Source organism: Protopterus annectens, chromosome 6.part0 (assembly GCF_019279795.1).
Source record: "Protopterus annectens isolate FY-2018-M chromosome 6.part0, PAN1.0, whole genome shotgun sequence".
Lineage (NCBI taxonomy): Eukaryota > Metazoa > Chordata > Ceratodontiformes > Protopteridae > Protopterus > Protopterus annectens.
Genome location: NC_056737.1, coordinates 329,856,826 through 329,878,816, shown reverse-complemented (window position 1 = coordinate 329,878,816; position 21,991 = coordinate 329,856,826). Strand labels below are relative to the sequence as shown.

The following is a 21,991-nucleotide window of genomic DNA, read 5'->3' as shown; positions in this document are numbered from 1 at the left end:
TTCCTATTAGAATCTAGAATGCTTGAAATGTCGAACGTCATATGGTCGACACCACATGATTGACATTTCAAATGTTCGAAGGTTAAGTATAACGACACTGTTCAGTGCAGAATGGGAGAATTTCCCTTTTCTGCACTGAAGTGCGATCTCAAGAGTTGGTATATTTAAGTAGGGGGGTGTGGGGGGTGCATGGGGGCTTGCCCCCTGCCTGCACTGTTAAGGTAAGTTTTTGTTTTGTTTTTTGTTTTTATTATATATTCGAACTTTTGAAATTCGATCATATGTTGTCGAACATATGGGATTCAAAATTTTGAAAGTTCGATTATATAATATAGACCCAAATGTTTTAATAAATTAATAAATACATTTTGAATGTTTGTACTATAAGAGAATATAATGCACATAAAAGTTGCTCACAAACAGCTGTTCATTGTCATTCATTCTTTACCCACTCAAAGAAGTGTGGGTACAAAACAGACTACAGAAATTGCTGCAGCCATAGCTGGTAAAAACAGAAAAACACTGCAGGCCCCATTTTGTCAATGCTGGTAAGCAGAGAAATGAAACTCAGCAGTCAATATAGTTTACATATACAGTAATTCATCTAAGCAAACATGAGGTGCAAGAAATTTTAAAAATTTGAATAAATCGCATTCAGAGTATTTGAAGAATGTACAAGTATAATAACATGAGCATCTGGATACATATAAACTCCTAACTCCTTAAAAAACAAACAGCATCAGCTGCACTGAAGCTTATGTGCATGCATCAGCCATGCCCATGAAGGTATGTATGTGCAATACAGAAATCAAGTTCTGTAATGTAATGTAATGTCATTGAAAAGGTCTGTTCCTTTTTAATAATGTGATTGTATAATAGCTGCATATATCCTTTTAGGTTGTGGGATTCAGAAATTCACCAATTGTTGCCTTTATCTGCCCTTATGACCCTCGACACCAGTCATGGATGATTTGCATATTACTTAAACCTAGACAGCATACATTGCTTAAACATTCAATGTTTCCTTAAGAAGGAAGAAAAATGTCAGTACTCGACTGCTTTTCAAGAAATGCATTCCCTGAAGCAAAACTATGTTATCAATTAAACATATATTGGGCATGCATGTAATACAAGTAGAAACAGTGCAAGACTAAATTGTAGTCCAGTAATTAAAGATGGTCCCATTTTCTTCTGATACTTAATTCATATTTATTTATTTATTTATTCTTTTGTGCTGCACAGAACAGCAGTAATATACATCTGTATAAGCAATAAAAATCAACATGTTATAAATAATTAGATAATGCAACATAAACACAAATACATATAAATAATAGAACAAAACACTTTTTTTATCTCAGTTTCATATAATAATATTAACAATAAATATTTAAAAATAAAAGAAAAAATCAATTATTTAGTGCATAGTTTCAGCTTTGCTACACATTTGAGATGCTCGTTGACTAATTCCAGGAGGCTTGAAAACATTTTGGCTTTTCTGCACTCTGAAGGCTAAAAAGTAATAAATCACAACATTATTATGAGCAAGCAAGCAAACAATTGTATTGAGCTTTTCACTAACTATATTGCATATCACTGTATCAATTGGCTGTGCAGAGTTTTGTGCTCTATGCAATTATTAAGCTGTAAAGATAAGTAGAATAAATGTATTCAAAATAAGTATGCATGTATGCAATAAATATAAATGTGATATATTCATTTCAAATGAAAGGTGTAGCAATACTGCAAAGCTTGCATAAAATTAAATAAATAACATTAATAAAAATATTTACCTATTATAATAATGTTTTCACACTGTATCAATTCATCATCAGTTAATAAGTATAAACTTAATAAAGTTTTGCTGACATGTCTTCTGAAAAGCAGCAATTAATATAAAATGTAATGTTTATAGTAAAGTAGGAAGTTAATATATATGACTGAAAAGGTGCTGGCATTCATTTATTATAAGTTCCTCGCCCTCTCCAGAACCTCTGAATGTAAAACTCATGCACACCTGCTCTGGAAGGTTAGTAAGATACTTTGGCAAAACAGAAGTAAGCTTCACTACAGCAATCTTCTCAAATGAAAGGGGGATATTATGAAATACTGGCAATGTTATAGTGTAGTGGTAAATATCACCAAACCAATGGATGAGGGCAAGACTCTGCACACAGCTTACCTCGACCTGGCCAAGGCTTTTGACACAATACCCCATTCAGACATTTTAGACAAACTCACTAAATTAGGTATAAACCCTTTTATCACCTGCTGGAAAGCACCTCGCTCACTGATTGGACCCAGTAGATCAAAATAGGTGAGGCCGCCTCCACCAACAGGCCAGTCAATAGCAGAGTCCCCCATGGCTCGGTACAGGGCCCACTCCTTTTTTGCATCTAATTCTCTGAAATGGAAGCAAATGCTGAAAGTTTATGGCTGAATAAGTTTGCAGATGATTGCAAGTCGGGGGTTATCATCGACTCCCCTGTAGACACTAGCATTCTTCAAGGAGGCCTGTCTCTGACAACAAGTGGTGTGAAAGCCACGGTCTTAAACTCAATACTAAGAAATGTATAATTGTACTCTTTGGGAAGTCAGCCATCCTGGTTAATTATGACCCTAATGGCCAACCCAGGGATCAGGTCAGATACACATGTAGACAGTAGCCTCAGCTTCAGCCAACGTACCTCTATGTCATGCAACGTATAACTAAGGGCATAGCATTCAAGTCTAAAGAGGTCATTATCCCACTGTACTCTGCTGTTATCAGACCAATCATAGAGTACAATGTCCTATTTGGATACAGGATGCCATTATTCTTTTGGGAAAACTTGGCTAGGCTTAGAAAGGCCCCCTAGGTCATGCGCCTAATAACAGTCTATGAATCGATGAAATCAAACATGTCAAAGAACAGTGTGGTCCAATAATGCTTAGGTATGTAGAAGGACAAGCACAGCACTGCCACTCCGAGAAAAAGGTTACATATAAATTAGAACAGCTGCATTGCCAACAGCAGTTGTACTACTGAATACTAGAAATGAGATTAAGCTTCAAGAAGTCACTTTACCTACATGACACGAACAGAAGGGTGGTGTGTTAAGGTCACAAGCATTCTCAACACTCTCAGTGAAGATCGTCATGGTAAGCAGATCACAGAGGGCCAGCATACCAAAATGACAGTTCAGTTCCCTATTTAAATTGGGAGGAGAGTAGCAAGATTAAAGGCTGAAAATTGGGAATATGAAGCAGCGGAATACATAAAATCGCATCCTTAAGGAAAGATAAGTTGGAGGAAGGAAGGTCATATTTTTTGTGGAACAGGTGCCTATTTTATATTTTATAAGAAGAAGGGAAGCTGTTGAAGATAACAAGGAGCTTCTGTTAAGAAGGTAAAGCTAGAGGTAGGAAAGGTAGCATGGACAGACAAGCAGACATAAAATGTATACATAGAAAGGTGAATTATGAATGCAAAGTGTGGAGACAACAGTAGAGGAAGGCATACATATAGAGGGAGTGCATGTGGTGATGGGGAGGTCTGGACTATCAAGAGGGTATGAGGAATGGCACATAAGGGAGACAGACACCAGGATGGGGAATAGGGTGAAGTATAGGGAGCCTGTCTGAACAGCCCATAAGACAGCCCACTCAGGCATCAGTCACCTCTGTGGCTGATGTCATGGGCAGTCCACGCATTTCATGACAAAGTTGTTGTGATGACTGCTGATGCCCCAGCAACAGGGGCATCCTCCTTCATTACGCTCTGGTCCATACAGCATTTTTCCAGTTCAGCCCTGCCTGCTTCCAGCATGGCAGTCTCCTTCCTCTTTCATTTCTGAAGACTAAAGTTAAGTGCTCAGTCAGTATTTGCTTTTTCCATGGTTTCCGTAATCTTCTTCTCACTCTTACTCATCCTGGTCAGGTCAGTGAGTTTGTTCTTTTTGCAATATAACTAAAATACCTTCATTACATTGGGAAAAGGAATGAGATGGGACCATAAAGATCCTGGGTTTATCAGTCTGATATTTACATAGTTACATTTGTCCTACTTGCTGCAACTTGTTTTGGTAAAGTCAATTAATATTTGGGTGTTTATTTACTGCTATGTCATTTACACAATAAGCGCCTGGGGCACTAGAATCTCCAAAATTATTTATTGTACTTTTATTTTTGTATCCTGAATTATTCAAGATATCCTCATGTTCTAAGGGGGTATAAATAGTGTGCATTAGGTTCCTGTAATATTATATTTAATAGCAATGATATTAGTTACAGTGTGAGTGATTTGCACTCCCCTGATTTCTTGGTCTGTGACTTTATCTCATCAGATTGTACAGCAATGAAAAGAGGTATAACCTGAAATTTGTGATTTACATTTTGGCAATGTCACAAATACTGACATCTTCTAAACACTAAAAAGCTTTGAATTAACTCATTTTGTTTTTGGGACATCTTGCATTTTAATAAATTTCTTTTTATCTGTAATCTTATCATGTATGTTTTTTTGTTATGTTTTGATTTATTTATTTTTGGGGGGAGGGGTCGGGGAGGTTTAAAAAAATACATTTCTGGTACATGATCTTCCCAGGGTAGCAGATAAATTCCATCCAGTACAAAGCAGTCAGGCTACCCATCTCAATGCAGGCTGACAGACACTGAAACCCCTGTCAGTGACACCATGTCATCAGCTACTGACTAAATGCCAATACGTTTCTTTCATATGCAGGTGGCCTTTAAGGTGCTGTCAGGATTTAGCTAACCACATGTACTTTTCCATACTAGTCAGGATGTATGATGCGCCCACTACATTGTGTTGAATATCTCTGAGGAAGGACATCCTTAGATAGTTCACTCCGGCATGAATAGTGACTTTGTCTAGAGGTGTCCATCATTTTGGCCCCATGTAAACATGACACTGTTATGAAGTTCTTGCAAAGTCAATTGAGATATTTTTGATTTTGTGCAAAATGCTGCTCTTCTGGTGACAGTGTCTGCCTTACTAACTTCTGAGCCTGAGTTAGTTCGCTTTTATCTCCTGATAAAATGAGTTTAGCCTCAGTGTTATGGATATACTTGACCTCTGACAGATATTCAAAGTCTGATCATTAAGTAATATATATTCTATGAACATAAGATGGTTATTATAGGACTTGAGATTAATTATTTAGCAAGTTTTTGAATGTTAGCTCAGAAGTTACTCCTATAGCTAATCAAAAGAAAAATTACTCCAAACTGAGAATGAAAAAATAAGGAAATGCATTATGCTACTTAAAATCTAGTTTGACATTTGACGTAAGTTTTCATTTTAATCAAAGTACTTTTACATCTATGTCAGGAGACAGTATGAGATACTGATACTCACTGGAGATTTGAACAGTGAGCTACAGAAAGAGGTGAAGCCGATGATACTGGAGTATGCATGCAGTGGGTGTGAACATATGAATGAGAGAATAACTGAGGTTTAATTTGTTTTAGGGAGAACCCTTCAAAATATGATCTTGTGGTAAACGTTGGTAAGAGTGAATGAGACAGGAATGGAAGAGGCTTTTAAAATGAAATCAACATAAGAACTCTGTAACTCAAAATCAAATAGAACATGAACAGAGCAGGTGAAGTGAGAAAATCAGATTTCCTCACACAAGACTTTGCTCAGACAGCTGACTTAATAAAATCTTTATACAAATTTCCTTTTTACCTTACACAAATGCGATTTTTTTGGATATCATCGCAAGTCACAAGTGATTAATTTCTCATAGACCTCAAGAAAATGAGCAAAATACAATATTTGCCTTTCCCCTAACCTGGAATATTAAAGTTTCTAAAAAAGCTATCTTAAAAATAATGCATTTCTCCAGATCAAAAGAAGGATGTAAACTGTATACAATCAAAGAAAATTAGATTTTCCCCTCACACAAGTCTCTTCTGTAGTTCTAATTAATGTACTGAGGTAATATCTCTTACTAAACACAAGACAACTACCTTCTGGAAATGAGTCATTTCTCTTTTCCAGTAGCAAAAGACAAGAACGTGTAGTTACATTACTGCAGTATTAAGCTGCTTCTTGCCCTGTCATCAGTTATACCCAGTTTTATTTGCATACTTATTGGTTGTTAGCATAGTAACTGGTTTGACTTGTAAACTGTTTATTACTGCTAGCTACTCAAAAAATAAATCAAGCCTATAACTAGAAATTATTCTATTAATGTAAATCCGTATTAACCTGCTAGAGCCATAGCAGCATGATGCTAACAACGCCTTATCGGTCTTTCATATAACTCAGCTTATCTCAGTACACATCATACCAACTTACATTTGAACAAACCACTCATTAAAAGACTAGGTTGTTAATTACAAAAAGTGCAGTGTTTATGGTGTACGGGTATTACCACAAAACTGAATGACCATTAACTTCTCTCTTAGTATAATGAAAACAGTACTGCCTCCACCGTATCCACCCTTATGATATACTTACTGTAGTGCACATATATACCTTTTAGTCAGCAAGGAAAGGGAGTGGCAAGCATTGTTGGATATCTCCCTGAAGTATGGCATCTTCTGATAGTTAGAAATCTTATCATGGCTAAGTGGAAACATTGTCCTGAATGATTTTACAAGAGATTTCTTACTCGTAGAAAGGAATGAACTAAAAGAAGTACTTAGAGGCTGAAGTCAAAGTGCTTTAGAAACAAGCATAGTTATTGTTATAGCCAGGATATTTCAGAATTTTATGCCAGCCTTCAGAATGTAGTCCTTCTGTCTCACAATTATACATCACATCACCCCCCCCCAAAATAAAAGGACTAAGAATTTTTTAACCATAGCCCATTATAGCTGTGTATTTTTTTTTAAATTTTAGCAAATTTTAATGCAAAAATAAACAGATTATTATTATATTGTAATGTAAACAGAGTATGCCCGCATACACTAAAAATCTTGTGATAAGAAATGCATTTCTTGGCTGACTAAATCAAAGAATGTAACATCCCTTAGTCCTTCATGAAGATAATTTTAGGAAAGACTTTACTTAACATTCTTACTATTTACCACACAGTCATATTCAGTTCTAAACATAAAATAAGAAAAATGCAGATCCTTTTATTTTCTTTCTTCTGCTGAAAAAAAATCTCATTTTTTGACTGAAAGTGTTATCCAGGTATATATGAACGTTATTCCTAATTTCTTAAAATGTGTACATCTTAGGTCTGCAATCCTTCAGATATTTGTGTTTAATCTCTAGTCTTTACCCAGGCTTATCACACTCTGGTAAGTCCACCATTATAGCCACTTCAAATAATGTAACTTCACTGTTTTCTCTTTCTTATTATAGTCGAGTTCTATCCTCCACATTTAAGTAAAACTACTGCAGGGTTTAGTATAAAAGCAAGCACTGATGGGCCTTAACAAATGCCTTATTTGTAAAAGTACAGCATTGCTTTAGACATGACTACAGTCTGCGGATTAAAGGATACAGTTCTATGTAAGGCTGTTCTAATAGGTTCACTATTTGTTGATGAAAGTAAAACATTTCATTCTTTTAATCATACATTTCCCCTTTAAACACTGGAAGACACAGGCATTGCTGCTGATCCCTTAGTCACGTTCCCAGACAGTCCATCTGCACCACCTTACTAATATGTACTAACCCTAATGCTAACCTTACCCCACCCTTATCCTTAATTTCAATGACCCTACACATTACATTATTAAAGTCCATTTCTTCTAACAGTACCACTTAACAACACCCCACAAGCCTGAAATTAAATGTATGCCATAACCTAGCCTTTACTCTAATCCTAACCTGTGAACACTCATACACACGCTCTCAGCTCCACTTACAATCTTACACATATAATTCCTCACCTAAAGTAATGTTTGGTGTTACTTAGTTTGTTAACTTGTGTACTTGCTCACTAATGTATGCGACCATCTATAAGATGCTACTCCTGCACTCAACCACAAACAAAATCATCAATTTGTGAATGCAAAAACAGCTGTCCACAATCTGTGCACTCAAAATAAAGAACACATATGTTGCAGGAATGTAAAGACTGATTTCTCCTGATCATAAAGAAAGTGTATTCTACAATCTTGGAAGGTGTTGTGCAATATATTTGCCACTTTTTTTTTATTGATATTTATCTATCCAGAATCTGGTGTTAGCCCCCCCCCCCAGTGGTGTCTTCCAGGCTCAAACTTTCATACACAACTATATGAGACATTATCTTAATGACCAAACATGTCTAAGTAATCTATAAAAAACAGAATATAACAACAGTTCTTGAAGCCTTTCAAAATAGTTCAGCTGTTCCAGCCCTATGTTCTTCTAGTAAGGAATTGCTGTGTCTTTTCAGGTTCTTTCACAAGGATTGTTCAAAGACTACAGAATATAAAACTGAATTCAGTGCTTGTCAGATCGGTGTTGTATGGAGTGATACAGTCATTTTTCTGCAGTGACTAGATATGCCATTTAGAATGACATGGACCACAGAATATGCTTTCCTAACTTTGGTTGATACATAATGGTCATAATTTAGGTTGCTTGAAGATATTTATTTGACCATTTTTGTGATAGTAATTGATGTCCTCTTTGCCAAGCATCATAAAGCTCCATTTAGTGACATGCATGTTTCTATACCATACTGGAAAACTTCAGTATATTTTATTTAATTATGCTACCCAGTCTGTAGTCATCAGCAGGGCCAGTTATTGATAGTGTGACCTGTTCCATTTTTATATCTGAGAAGAGTAGTCCACAAAATAATTGGCCCACTGCAGAACCCTGTGGCACATCACTGGTATCACCTATCAGACAAGAGAGGTAATCCCCACCTTGACTTGTTTTGACTTATTGCTTAATCAGTGTTTTCCCGAATGAGTTATATATGATCTGTCATTTAATGCCTTACAAAGGTCAAAATGCACAGTATGGACCATCATGCTTTCATCAAGTGCTGCTGTTACCTTTTCAAGGAATGTGACAAGACTAAAATGAAAGAGTTACCTTAAACAAACCCATACTGTTGCATGTCTAACATGTCTGTTTTCAGACTGAATAAGCTAATATTATGCCTCTGCATGATTTTACATAGAGTACTAAATCAGATTGAAGGGCTGTAAATTGTTTGGGTCTCACATAACCATCCCTTTTTGTGAATTAGTACCACTACAGCCTGTCATCATAAAGTCAGGGACATACCATTGTACAAAAATTTATTTCATAACACATTTGATAGGAGCTTAGTGCAATTTGTCTTGATTCATTATAGGTACTGTATGCTGTTTGTTCCCATAGAACTTGAACTTGAATTGTAATTTTAACTTTATTTGTGATACCAGTTATCACATACGTAAGAGATAGCTCCCCTTGTCTCTATACCACTTGGTCTGCACAAAATTTTCTTTAAGTGCATGTTTGAAATTGTGTTGGTGTGCTCACAATTTTTATGTCTTTTTATGCCACTCGACTGCGGGGAGGACATGCAGACTCCACACAGAAGGTGCTCCGGCCGAGAATTAAATGGGAGAACCTCTTGCTGTGAGGCGACAATGCTATAGCTGCACCACTGCAACTTCTTTTTCATAGTTTTATGTTCTTCTTTCGGCTTTTCCCGGTTAGGGGTCGCCACAGTGGAACTCCGGTCTGCTAATGATTGGCAGAAGATTTTTATGGTGCCGAGGTGCCAGCTCAACACCCAACCTTCAATGAAGGCATGCCCATTCACGCATGTCTTTCAAATGCCACTCGACCTCGGGGAGTACATGCAGACTCCACACAGAAGGTGCTCCAGCCGAGAATTGAATGGGAGAACCTCTTGCTGTGAGGCGATAATGCTACAGCTGCACCATCGTGGCTTCTTTTTCATAGTTTTATAATTAAGGTAATTTCTGAAAGCTCAATACTAACTCTTTCTAAAGTATATCTTTATTAATTTTGTGATTCCACCAAAGATATTGTTGAATTTACCAATATATCATTATATTAATGATATGCATTCATAAATGCAGAAGTAAGTAACACCATAACATTTATTGAGACTATCCTGAGCTGACTTATTTGGGTTATTGAGGATAATAATCCAGTATATTTTCTTGCATATACCATTGATTACATTGGGTTTTTTTTTCATTTTTAAAGTCTAATAAGGAAATTTCAGTGATGTTTCTTGTTATGCTAAGGACATATACCAAGTTTCAGCAAATATCACCACATTGGACTGAGATATATACTACATTCTCACTAAAATGTATTATATAAATATATTGTCTCATATACCTTCACAATAAATGCAAATGGCAGCATCTACTTCTGCATCTGGGAAAGATTAAGGTTCATAGGTTAATAAGTAAGTACAAGGCGAGTTTCCCTTGTGGAACATTTTTAAGCCTAGTTAGTTTCCCTTTTGTTGCTTGAATTAACCTACCTCATTTGTTGTTAAATTGGCCTTAACCATGCCATAGTCTATACTTATATATTACCAATAGTAAGAATAAATTGGGATCATACAAGTTATACATTATACATTGGGATAATATGAGTGGACCTATGCATGACATAAAGCACTTAGGAGCTACCTATGCCCCTTAGTAGTACAGGGAGCAGTCCTGGTGTAAATTTTCTAATACTCATGCAAAGATCCAAGTTGCACTTAAATATGGACATAGATGATCTTTGTTTTACATGTATAGGGAGTCTAATTCAGAGCAGCGGTATCCACTGCGAGATATACCTGTCCCCCCAAACCGTTCTGTTGATGTTACAGAGGAGGTTTATATCCCTAGACCAAGCATTTCTGATGTGCTCTCACCTGTAAAAGTCTTTTGGCTTTTCCCAGGTAGGGGTCGCCACAGCAGAACTACGGTCCGCTAATGATTGGCAGTGGATTTTTACAGTGCCGAGTTTCCAGCCCGATGCCCAACCTTCAAAGAAGGCACACCCATTCATGCATGCACCTACCTGCATATCTTTAGATGTCACTCAACCACAGGGAGGACATGCAGACTCCACACAGAAGGTGCTCCAGCCGAGAATCAAACAGGAGAACCTCTTGCTGTGAGGCGACAATGCTAACCACTGCACCACCATGGCTATGCTCTCAACTGTAAAAGTAATACACATTAAACAGGAGATGAATTGCTCTTATTTATTAGCTGTAGCCTCGTAACCATGTTTGTGGATAACATTAGGGAAATTCTCCTTGCACAGACAAATAGAATCGGCTATTTTGTCTTTATCCCGCCAGTGGGAATGAGGTCTAGGTTCCAGTGGGCAGTCATCCAAAGCACTCTTTTTTATTGAGTCCTAATTCAACTCTGGCAGCTATTCTTCATGATCAGTATCATCATCATCATCATAATCTTACATGCTGAGACAAAGTCCTTAGTATGCAGCTTAAACCAGAACTATAAATGAAGCACTATCAGATTCATCCATCTACTTTCAATATCATCAAAACTCACAGTCTTTTTATTTTCTTCAACAAGTGTATTCCATTTGTACACCAATTTGCCTGAGAACCAGCTGGTAGCATGCTGACTTCACCTGAAATTTCTCAACTATCTATGTGTTCCTTGTAGGCTGGAAGATATGAGTTTCAATCATTGTTGCATGAAAGTGCCATTGGAAGCCCTATAATCTAAGATGAGATCTCCTCTGAGATGCCTCTAAGAAAGGGAGAACAGATTTAATGTTCTGAGCCAGGCAGAATATGGCAGACGATTGAGACTATCAGTTCCCTTTGTTACCTTTTTCTACAAATTTTAGAAAGATTAGCCAGTTCATTTAATTGGAGGATACACAACCGGGCAGCAATTTCCCCTTTTAGCTTGAAAGTTGGATTGACATCAATATGAGATTTTACAGAACTTTTTATGAGCCTCTATTTCACAATTCAGTGATATGGGCTGCAAAACCTAGATTTTTATCTATTAGAATATGCATACCTTTGATGATAGGTACCCTTTCTAATTACTCATCATTACTTTGCTAACAACCCTCCACCACACAAGTGCTAAAATCATATGGGCAGTTTCGCCTGCATTGACTGATAAATTATCTTGATCCGTTTTAATTAAATCACACAGTGTCTTGTGTGCGTATCTCCTTTCCTAACTTGATATATTCTGTGTAAATGTTATAAAAATTACAGTTACCAAAATTCAATGAGATATAGGCTGAATATATAGGTCCGTAAAAGCACTCCCAGGGCACACCCTGACTGATGTTTGGCCATTCAGAATGGAAATTTGTAAGCTCTACTGCCGACTCTGTTGCTTATGCAATAATATAATCAACAAATCAATGATAAAATTAAACCAGTTTTTGCTAGTTTAGGTATCAGTACTATATGACTTACCATAGCAAACGTTTTAGAAAAATCGATATAAACTGATTTAACTTGTAGTCCTAAGTCCAATGCAAAAGATATGCATGAGTAAAAGGAAACACTATATGTGTTAGAGGATATGTTCACAGTATAGCATGCTGAAACAATTAACCACATTACTGTGCATTCATTTAGCCTACTTCTTTAATAATATTGGCATCTCCATGATTTTCTCTGATCCAGTCACGTGACTTATAAGCTTGTAGTTGGTTGCAAAGCTTTTATCACCTCTATTCTTATAAACAGGTTTTGTAATAGCTTGTTCCCTGTCATCAATCACAATGTTTTCATTGTAACTAGTTGTAAAAGGAAGTTTTAGAGGTCCTTACATTACATTTCCTGAAGTATACAAATCTTTATCAGGGACACTACCATGACTAACTGCCTTACTGATTTTCAAAGGCTAAATGATTTAAAATAAACTGCCAATGTTTATTGATTTTCCAGTAACAGTATGTTCCACACTGAAAACACCTGTGTTATTCATAGAAAAACACCTGAATACTGTTAAAAAGCTGATATAGAAGTATTTTCTCTTGAACACTGAATCATTTAATATTTCATTAACCAATATGATTAGTCTCGTTTCTTTACACCATGCCATGTTTTATACCTAGAAAGAATTTTCTGTTATCTTTACAGCTTGGTACCAAATTTCTTCCAAAGCTGTTGTCTTCAACTTAACTTTATGCTTTACCTGTTTGTACATGCTAATATATTTTACTCTGATGTCTCCACTTTTATTAACAACCTACAAACTGTAAGTTCTTTTCCCTATTTATAAGCAAGTCTGACTTTGCCGTGAGTTTGCACTCAGAAATCATAGACATAATTTATTGTTTATTTATATATGGCTGATAATTGGATGGGTGAGCTAGTCTATTGACCCTTTTCTTTATAATATACTGCAGAAGCATCCAGTCACAATAACTCCTTTTGCTTCCATCTTTCAAACTCCATTATTGATTTTTCTAGTCAGTTCTTAAAGCTAGTGCCAAACCAACTGTAGAAGTACTGCATGGTTCCCTGTATCTCAAATTACAAGATGTAACAAACTGATCACTACTTGTTAATGGGGACAAAGAGCATTGCAGAACTCTTTATTCATACTAAGCTATATCGGAGATGTTTCTGTCCCTCAAAGTATTATCAATCATCCATGATAAGTGATCCTTCTTGACAAGTGTTGCTGTACTGTACTGTTTAACTCCCTCTGGTAATCTGGTCTAGGGAGGTTAGAATCCCCTAGCAGAATATTGTTTTTAGCTTCAGTGCCATCAAAAATATCCAATAACATAGTCAAATCCTTTGACTTATTCTAGGGGGCGTTGCTATGGACACACCACAATAATGTTGCCAACTTGATTAATGAGCAAATTTAAGTTAATGCAGTTGATGGCATTGCTGAACTCTTCAAGCACATGTCCTTTCATTATATTAATGGAAGCCTTGATAAAACTACATGCCCCGCCGCCCCAGATAATATAGATATTCACTGACTTGACAGACTGCTACATCTTTCCTGGTGTTTCTGTATACATCCACATACATGCAGATATGGCTGCTACATATATGCAGATTGGCAGAGCAAAGTACACATCCCTAACCAACACTCCTCTTGCTGTACTCCTGACTCCCAATAGGTGTCAGCAGAGCAGTCAATTGACCCAACCCCCTCATCTCAATATGACTGTGATGGCGTCAGTCATTGTCTTAAAATACACTTTCTGAATCATAGATTATGCACCTGCACTACCCCTGGCTAGTAACTTATTATTCTTTGTTTTTATCAACTAGAGTAACAGCATATCTATAGGTTTTTATTGTCTATATGTGTAGTTGTAAACTCTCATCATTAACAAGAAAACCAAATGTGAATACTTTTTCTCTAAGGTTTAAAAAATATGTCTTGTATGTTGTCAAATCTGCCTTCTTGTTATACTTGCTGTCTCATATTTCTCTAAGGTGTATAAAAAAATGTGTCTTGTGAAAGTTGGCAAATGTGCCTTTTTTGTTATACTTGCTACCTTTTATGTTAACAATTAAACTGCTCTGGAGCTTTTCTCCCCTGGCCTCCACTGAAAATGGACATATATCAAGTTGGACTCTCCCAGTTAACAAATGTAAAATAAATAAATAAATAAATCGTCATCCTCATCTACTGAGCCTTCCTGTGCCTAGGTTGCTAACTGCTCTAAACACATGTGGGTTACAGTTAAAGCTTCAGGCAGTCTTAAGAATTGTCATTTGAGGCATTATTCTCAGCGCTACTTTCTATAGATAATCTTATGTTTATGTATACATGACTATTTTATATACGATTAAAAATCCTCTTTTTCACAAACCACTCATGGCATAAAGGGATAAACCTTTATTGAGACGCAGATGTTCTAACAGCTTCTGTCAATTTATGCAAAGGATTGCACATGCATAGAACAGGGAGGGATAAACAGTCTCTTTGGTGAAGCACCTGAACATGACACAACCTGGGGAGGGCAAGGGACTAAGTAAATAAGTCCTTGGCCAATGTTATGGGGGAGACAGACTCCATGAGATGATTAGGGTCCATTCAGGAACATGAATGACATTGGTCTTTGGGGGTGAAGCCAGTCTTTCAGGCTGACAGGATGAGAGTACTGCCTCCATGGCAGGTGATAGAAGTGAACATGCAAAGGGGCATAAAATACTCTCATGGCTGCTAACATGACAGTTTCCTCTGGACGGCTGTCACCCTTGAGTATTGATACTCAGCAGTGCAGGAACAAGTGCACTACAGTCTGATAGGAGGAACACAAGCAAACATGGGCAAAAAGATATAAAACAAAAATCCTTTTTTTCTCAAGGATCTGCAACAATTTTGAGGGCCAGTGCCTTAGTTTAACTTCTGAATAATATCCAAAGATATGTTCACTGTGACATGCACAAAGAGAACAAATGGGACAGCTGCACAACTAGGGAAGGCAACATATAAATGGTCAAATCTTAGTTTCTGGATAAGTTAAGATATCTGACTTGATACATATCTAAGTTTTAAACAGCATCCTGTACAAACATCCACTGAACTATTACAGAAACTATTTATTTCTTTATTTCTTTATTTCTGTTTGATATCTGGATATATGAGTTGATCAATGAGCCTTTTAAGCCACGAACCAGGCTTACATATGTAATTCAACAGTATGCGTATTCAGTAGTGTTTGCATTTGCAAATTAAATAATCTATACAATCATGGCAGTGGGCATGCAAATAATAGCACATTGAGGCAGTAGTAAATACTTCAGCTTTTTCTCATGTACAGTCTAAGTGAAATGGAGGGTGGCACCGTGGTGCAGTGGTAGGAGTTGTTGCATCATAGCAAGAGGTTGTCCATTTCAATTCTTGGTGGGGGGGTGCCATCTGTGCGGAGTCTACATATCCTTCCTGTGTTCACATGGGTTTTTTCCTGGCTGGTGCCCCAGTTTCCTCCCACATTCCCAAGACATGCTACAGGTGGATTGGACATTCTAAATTGGCTCTAGGTGTGAGTATGTGAATGTGTGAGCCTTCTGAGGAAGGTTGGGCACCATGCCGGCAACTCAACACCATAAAACTCTGCTGCCACTTGTTCTGTGGACCACTGAACCACTGTAGCAACCCCTAACAGTTGCAGCTAAAAGGAGAAGAAAGAAGAGTCTAAGTCAAATGGAGCTTCAGAGGTGAAGTTTAGCATTAGCATTTACAGATTCCGCACCCCCAGATGATGAGGTAATCTAACTCTGGAGTACAGCAAGCAGCTCACTGACAGCTCATAGCCTTAGTCATCCATATTATATACATATGTAGAGCAATATCTATCTATCTATCTATATATATATATATATATATATATATATATATATATATATATATACACATATATACATATATACATATTTTCTTTTCTTTACACACACACACACATATATATATATATATATATATATATATATATATATATATATATATATATATATATGTGTGTGTGTATTTTTATACACACACACACACACACATATATATGTATATATATATATATATATATATATATATATAGATATAGGTAGTCATATACAAAGTATTTGAATATCACAGGTAAAGTCAAACTATGGACATGTTACAAAATAAATCAGTTTCTGGGAGATAGAGAAAGGGAAATGGCTGGATAGAAGAGGTACTCTTTGCACACTGAATATTGATGCCATCACTCCCAACTTACATTCCTTTAATCACTTTAAATAGAACTGCATGCTTCACCCTTTTTGTATCACCTCTTGGGCACCAGTGCTGCATTCTCAGAAGGGTCAGCTGATTCACAGTAAAAGATAGGTCTGACTGTGTTCCTCAGCTAAATAAATCACCCATTCACCAGTCATACCCCTAACCTCACTGGGCCACAAGCCACAACCCAAAGAACTACTATGCTTAATGAGATTCTTTGCATACCCTGGTTCTTATGTCACATGGAAAAGTCCAAAGACAAGAACTTATCTTGGTGACAGTGCTGTTAGAAAAATAGTCCAGATGAGATAAGAAAAAACAGCACTGAACAGAAAAAAATTAAACTGCATATGCTGAATATTTATCTATGAGCTATTGAAACATGCTCATTTGACTCACCAGTTTCTGAAAAATAAATACCCAAATTGGTGAGTTGAAAACAGAATAAAAATGCACAAAATATATATTTTTGCAGAGGGGTAAGCTCCCTGGAAACTGTTATCCCACTTTTGCACCACAGTGGAAAAAAGGGGAAAAGTCACATGTAACTATGCCGAATAAACACACTGTTACCTCCAATAGATATAGAAACATGCTGAAACCTTGGAGTCTGAATTTGCTGTTCTTTTCCAGCTTAGCTTCTACAATGACATTTTCATCTTCCTGCACCTAGTTTCCTTGTGTCCTTTGCTTAACTGATCTCTGCCCCTCTTGTGGTATACAGTCACTAACGCTGCGTAAGTCATAAGAAATCCGTCTCCATGATCTGTTTTGGTCATTACCTTTCTTACTCTGAACTTGTCATCAAGCTAAAAGTAGCTGCCTCACTTCCATTCTAAGCATTTGTAGCTGAATGCCTAGTCCTGTCTAATAAAGAATGTTTCTGCACCTTTGTTCTTGCTCTTTAGAGATACTGTGCATTCTTGATAATCTGAGGAAGGCAATTTACTGTCTCATATTTACTTAAATGAGATACAGTAATTGCATAAGCTGGCTATTTTAACAAACTTTAGTTTTTTTTTTTTTTATGAAAGCGTATTTTTGGTAGTGTTTTAGTAATGCATTATGGTTTATGCTTAGATATGTTGGTGTTTATTGGTGGGGAATGCTTTTTAGGCACTTAGTTGTGTTTTTATTATTTTACATTTTGCTCATTTTTTCATTTAATGATGTAAATTAACATTTCAAATGGATTAAGTTAGTGTGTATGAGTGTGCATATATTTTATAAGTGTAGTGTGCAAATGTTTTTGATTTATTTTTAGTTTAAGTGGAAACTGATGACTCAGATAGACTAATGATAAATGCTTGACAATGCAGGCAAAGAATTTTAGGTAGGATGGTGATAAAAGATATCTGCACATGGAGGTCAGATGCATATTTCTCACAGTCCTTTATCAGCATCTGTTGTGAGGATGTTATGAGTTGACTACACCTCATTCCTGACTACATAACTGCCTGATTAAATGCAACAATATTGTACTGCATAGAGTGTTACACCCCTGTAACCTAAGTACTCATTCCAAAATTGCAAAGACTACTGATTTCAATAAAGGCCTTAGTTTCTGGTGTCATTCTAGGAGATACAGTGTTTGTCACCATGGTAGGACATTGTCAACAGGCCATGTTGCTTTGCCAAGGACAGTCTGCACTTGTCCCTGTAAGTCTTTTGAATATTGGCTAAAATGTTATCCTTCTTCTTCTTACAGCCTTTGTAAAGCAATGTTGGACATAGCAAATACAACTCAAAGAAACATTAATGTGTTACTGATCAATGTCATGAACTTAAACAAGGAACTATACACCCTTCAAGCTCTCCTCATGTTGAGAATATAGATGTCTGTGTTGTCACCAAGATTTGGGTTAAAGCCACAGAAAGCACTCAGGCAGTGCCAGGTCACAGTGCCTTCCACACATCTAGACCATCAGCTACACAAACAGGGACTAAAGAAGGAAGTGTCTCAGTTACATAAACAACAAGCAGACCTCTGGGTTGGTTAAACAAGATGATGCACTGGAGCTTCTCCATGTGCAGGTCACCACAGACAAGATCCCACACCATGACCTATCCAGGTAAGCTACAGGTCACCTAAGAAACCCACAGTTCATACTTTGATCTATCCAAGACACTCACCATTCAACCAAATAGCTTTCACTTGGGGGACTGAGATACCTACCTGGCCTCAACCCCCAGGTACTGAGATTCATGCACTTTGTAAACACAAAACCCCTTTCCCAGATGGTGCTCACACTCACTAGAGGTCCTAACATGTTAGACCTGGTACTCCCAAATATGAGTAAATAGTGCACCGTCCCCAGTAACACAAAACCAGTAAACCTAAACCAACTTAAAAAACATACCACACAGGTAGAACCTTAATTTAAACAGATTATACAATAAAAGGAAAAAATGTTATGGCTAAAGTCAGACACGGCAACTCCAGTAAAGTACTCTCTCATCAAACTAGATGGGAAACTAAGAAGAATAAAGGTCAATATAGCTTCACCAAAAGGCAACCACAAGGCCTTCTACAGCTATGTGCAAACTTCAAGGGCAGCACAGTGCAGTGTGTCAAACTTGTGATTAATAACACCACCTTCACTGAGATGAATGACATAATGAATCTTTTGGCTGGCAAATTCTGCTCAAACTTTAACACCACTCATCCCCAGCCATCCCCCCAAGAAATATCTACAAACATACCCTCCCAGCTATTAATAAGGAGCAGGTCCTGGTGGTGCTCGCAACAGCCAAATACAGACTTTGTGGACCCCATCAGTATTCTAGGAAACCTCCTGAATAGCCTGAAACATGACCTATGAGGGCCATGTTAGCGAGTATTTATAGTCTCAAAACTGGCTTTGTGCCACAAAAGTGGAGGACCGCAATGATCATCCCTCTTCACAGGGCAGGACCATCAACAGACCCTGCAAACTACAGACCCATCAGTATGACTAGACTTGTATGAAAATCATGGAATGAATTATCATGGAAATTATCAACAAAGACATAGGCAGCCTTCAAGCACTTGGACCCAACCCAGATTATCTTAGTCAAAGGAAGGTCATGCTTGCTAAACTTGGTGGATTTCTTTGAGAAAGTCACCAAGGCAATGGAGGAGGGAAAATGGTGCATACTGCCTGCCTTGACCTTGCTAAAGCATTTGATATGATACCCCACTTGAGCATTGTCATCAAGCTCTCCCAAATAAGCATAAAATCCTATATTTCATGTTGGATTGCCAACTGTGTCATAGATTGGACCCATGAAGTTAGGATTGGTGAGATAACCTCTACACAGAGACAGATAACCAACAGGGTCCCCTCAGGGCTGCATGCTGGGCCTGCTCCTCTTTGGCATCCACTTCTTGGAAGTCGGGGCTATCCAATTTTTGGATGTCAAGGCCAGTGTCAACTACCTCTGGCTGAACAAGCTCATAGATGATTGCAAAGTAGTAGCAAGTGTAAATTTCCCACAAAACACTAATATTTTGCAAGAGAGTCTAACACAGACACTTGACTGGTGCCAAAGTCAAATCAGAAATTCAGTCTGGGCCTGGCCCCCATGTCTCTGATGGATAAAGATAAACTGTAAATCATGTACAAACTAACATAACCCCTCTAAAACCCATGGCAATATCCAAACTAACATACCTCTCTCCCACGCCTCTCAACTGTCCAGATTTTTGACTCACATTTTTGTCTGTTCTTCATAAAATTTGTGGTTTACTGGCAAATCACTGTGGATTGAAGTCACTAAATAATGATTAAATAATGACATATATTTGAGATTCAGACTTCACATCCTTCAGAATATGCATGCTAACACAAATTCTGTTATTCTAACAACTTTCTGAGTTTATAACAGCAATATTTAAAATCTCTCCCTATCTTTGGGTCTTTGTCCCTCTCATTAGTTTAGGCTTGGTCCAGATCTTTTGTGATAAGAGGTTGAGAGTTATGTCATCTCCCAAAAATGTATAAAGGGACTCATTTAGGTTGCGCAGCTTGGCTTATAAAGGCCCTAGTGGACATTGGTCTGGTATACACTTATGTACCTATGAACCTAATGTAACAGCTGGTTTCTTATAAAACCAGGTTCTGCACTAATCTCTGAGGCTGTGTGTTTTTAGAATTAGAGCACTTAAGCTACAGCATTTTGGAAGGTACACCCTCAACATGAATACCTCTAAAATATCCCTGATTTTGCACATCATCCTTATTTTTGTTCCCTGTACGTACATCATACATGTTTTGATTTTCTGTTAAATTACTGAGGGTTGCAGTCAGTCAATAGTGCCAGACATTAGAGGCTCGTACTTCTTATTCTTTAGATAAGGCATGCTAATGCAAAACCTGTTGTTTAGAAACTTTTAAATTAGAGTAAAAAAAAAATTACTAATTTTGGGTTTACCCCAATTATTGTTGACTTTAGCCCTGAATCTTGAAAGAAGTTGACACCAAACATGGAAAGTACATGAGGGCCTACCCTCTGCATAAGCATAAAGCTCCATATTTCCCTTGCTGATCATGCCTACCATACAATAATGTACTACTGTTCAGTCTCTTAGGCTGAAACATGCATGTCCGCAGCTAGTGGAGTTTGGCTTTATTGGCCTGAGTGTCCATAAAGACCTAAAAAGAAAAGGAAAAATTCATGGACATCCAGAAGCCATATAGCTGAAACAAAGAGGTAATTTGCATATATTCCATGAGTCAGTATTACAAGAGGTTTAAGGTATCATACATTGAAAACTATAGCTTGGCTAGGCTTTTCTTGTAGTTTTTACACTGCAGCATGCAGATATGACTTGACCAGTTAAGACTGCTATTGTCAAGTCAATCAGTAAGGAGGTGGCCCGTCAAAGAGAACTATATGTTTAAATATGAGTCAAGAAAACTGACCCATCATATTACTTAATGATCCATTTTATGCACAACTAAAAACAAGTCCCAGCAAATACTAATAGTTTTAGAAATAAAGCAGTAGGCAGATTTAGAACCGATCCTCCATTTAAGCATGAATGTTGTCTTTATTATGAGTGAAAAACTCAAATTAAAAATGAACCAAATAAATGAAAAACTTTAGGAAACCGTTCTTACAAACCACTGGCAACTAAAAGATATATTAAAGCATGGTTAAAACCTTGTGAAAACAAATATGCATATTTACAGTACAACTTTATTAATATTGTGGAAACTTCGTAAATTGCCATTACTGCAAGCTGAAAATATATTACATAGCAATTCCTTTTGCTCTATTTTACACACACACACACACACACACACACACACACACACACACACACACACACACACACACACACACACACACACACACACACACACAGTTTATACAAGAGTGAAATCCTCAG

The 21,991-nt window shown here is 37.1% G+C and overlaps 1 protein-coding gene across 1 annotated transcript in view; it reads right to left on the bottom strand.

Annotated features, from left to right (window-relative positions):
- Positions 1-1,413: 1,413 nt before the first annotated feature.
- Positions 1,414-21,991, bottom strand: part of LOC122803833 (interferon lambda-3-like) — a 51,572-nt gene continuing 30,994 nt past the window's right edge. The window contains exon 6 of the mRNA XM_044073517.1: positions 1,414-1,512. Coding sequence (XP_043929452.1) covers positions 1,414-1,512 — 99 coding nt within the window. The remainder of the gene's footprint in view (positions 1,513-21,991) is intronic.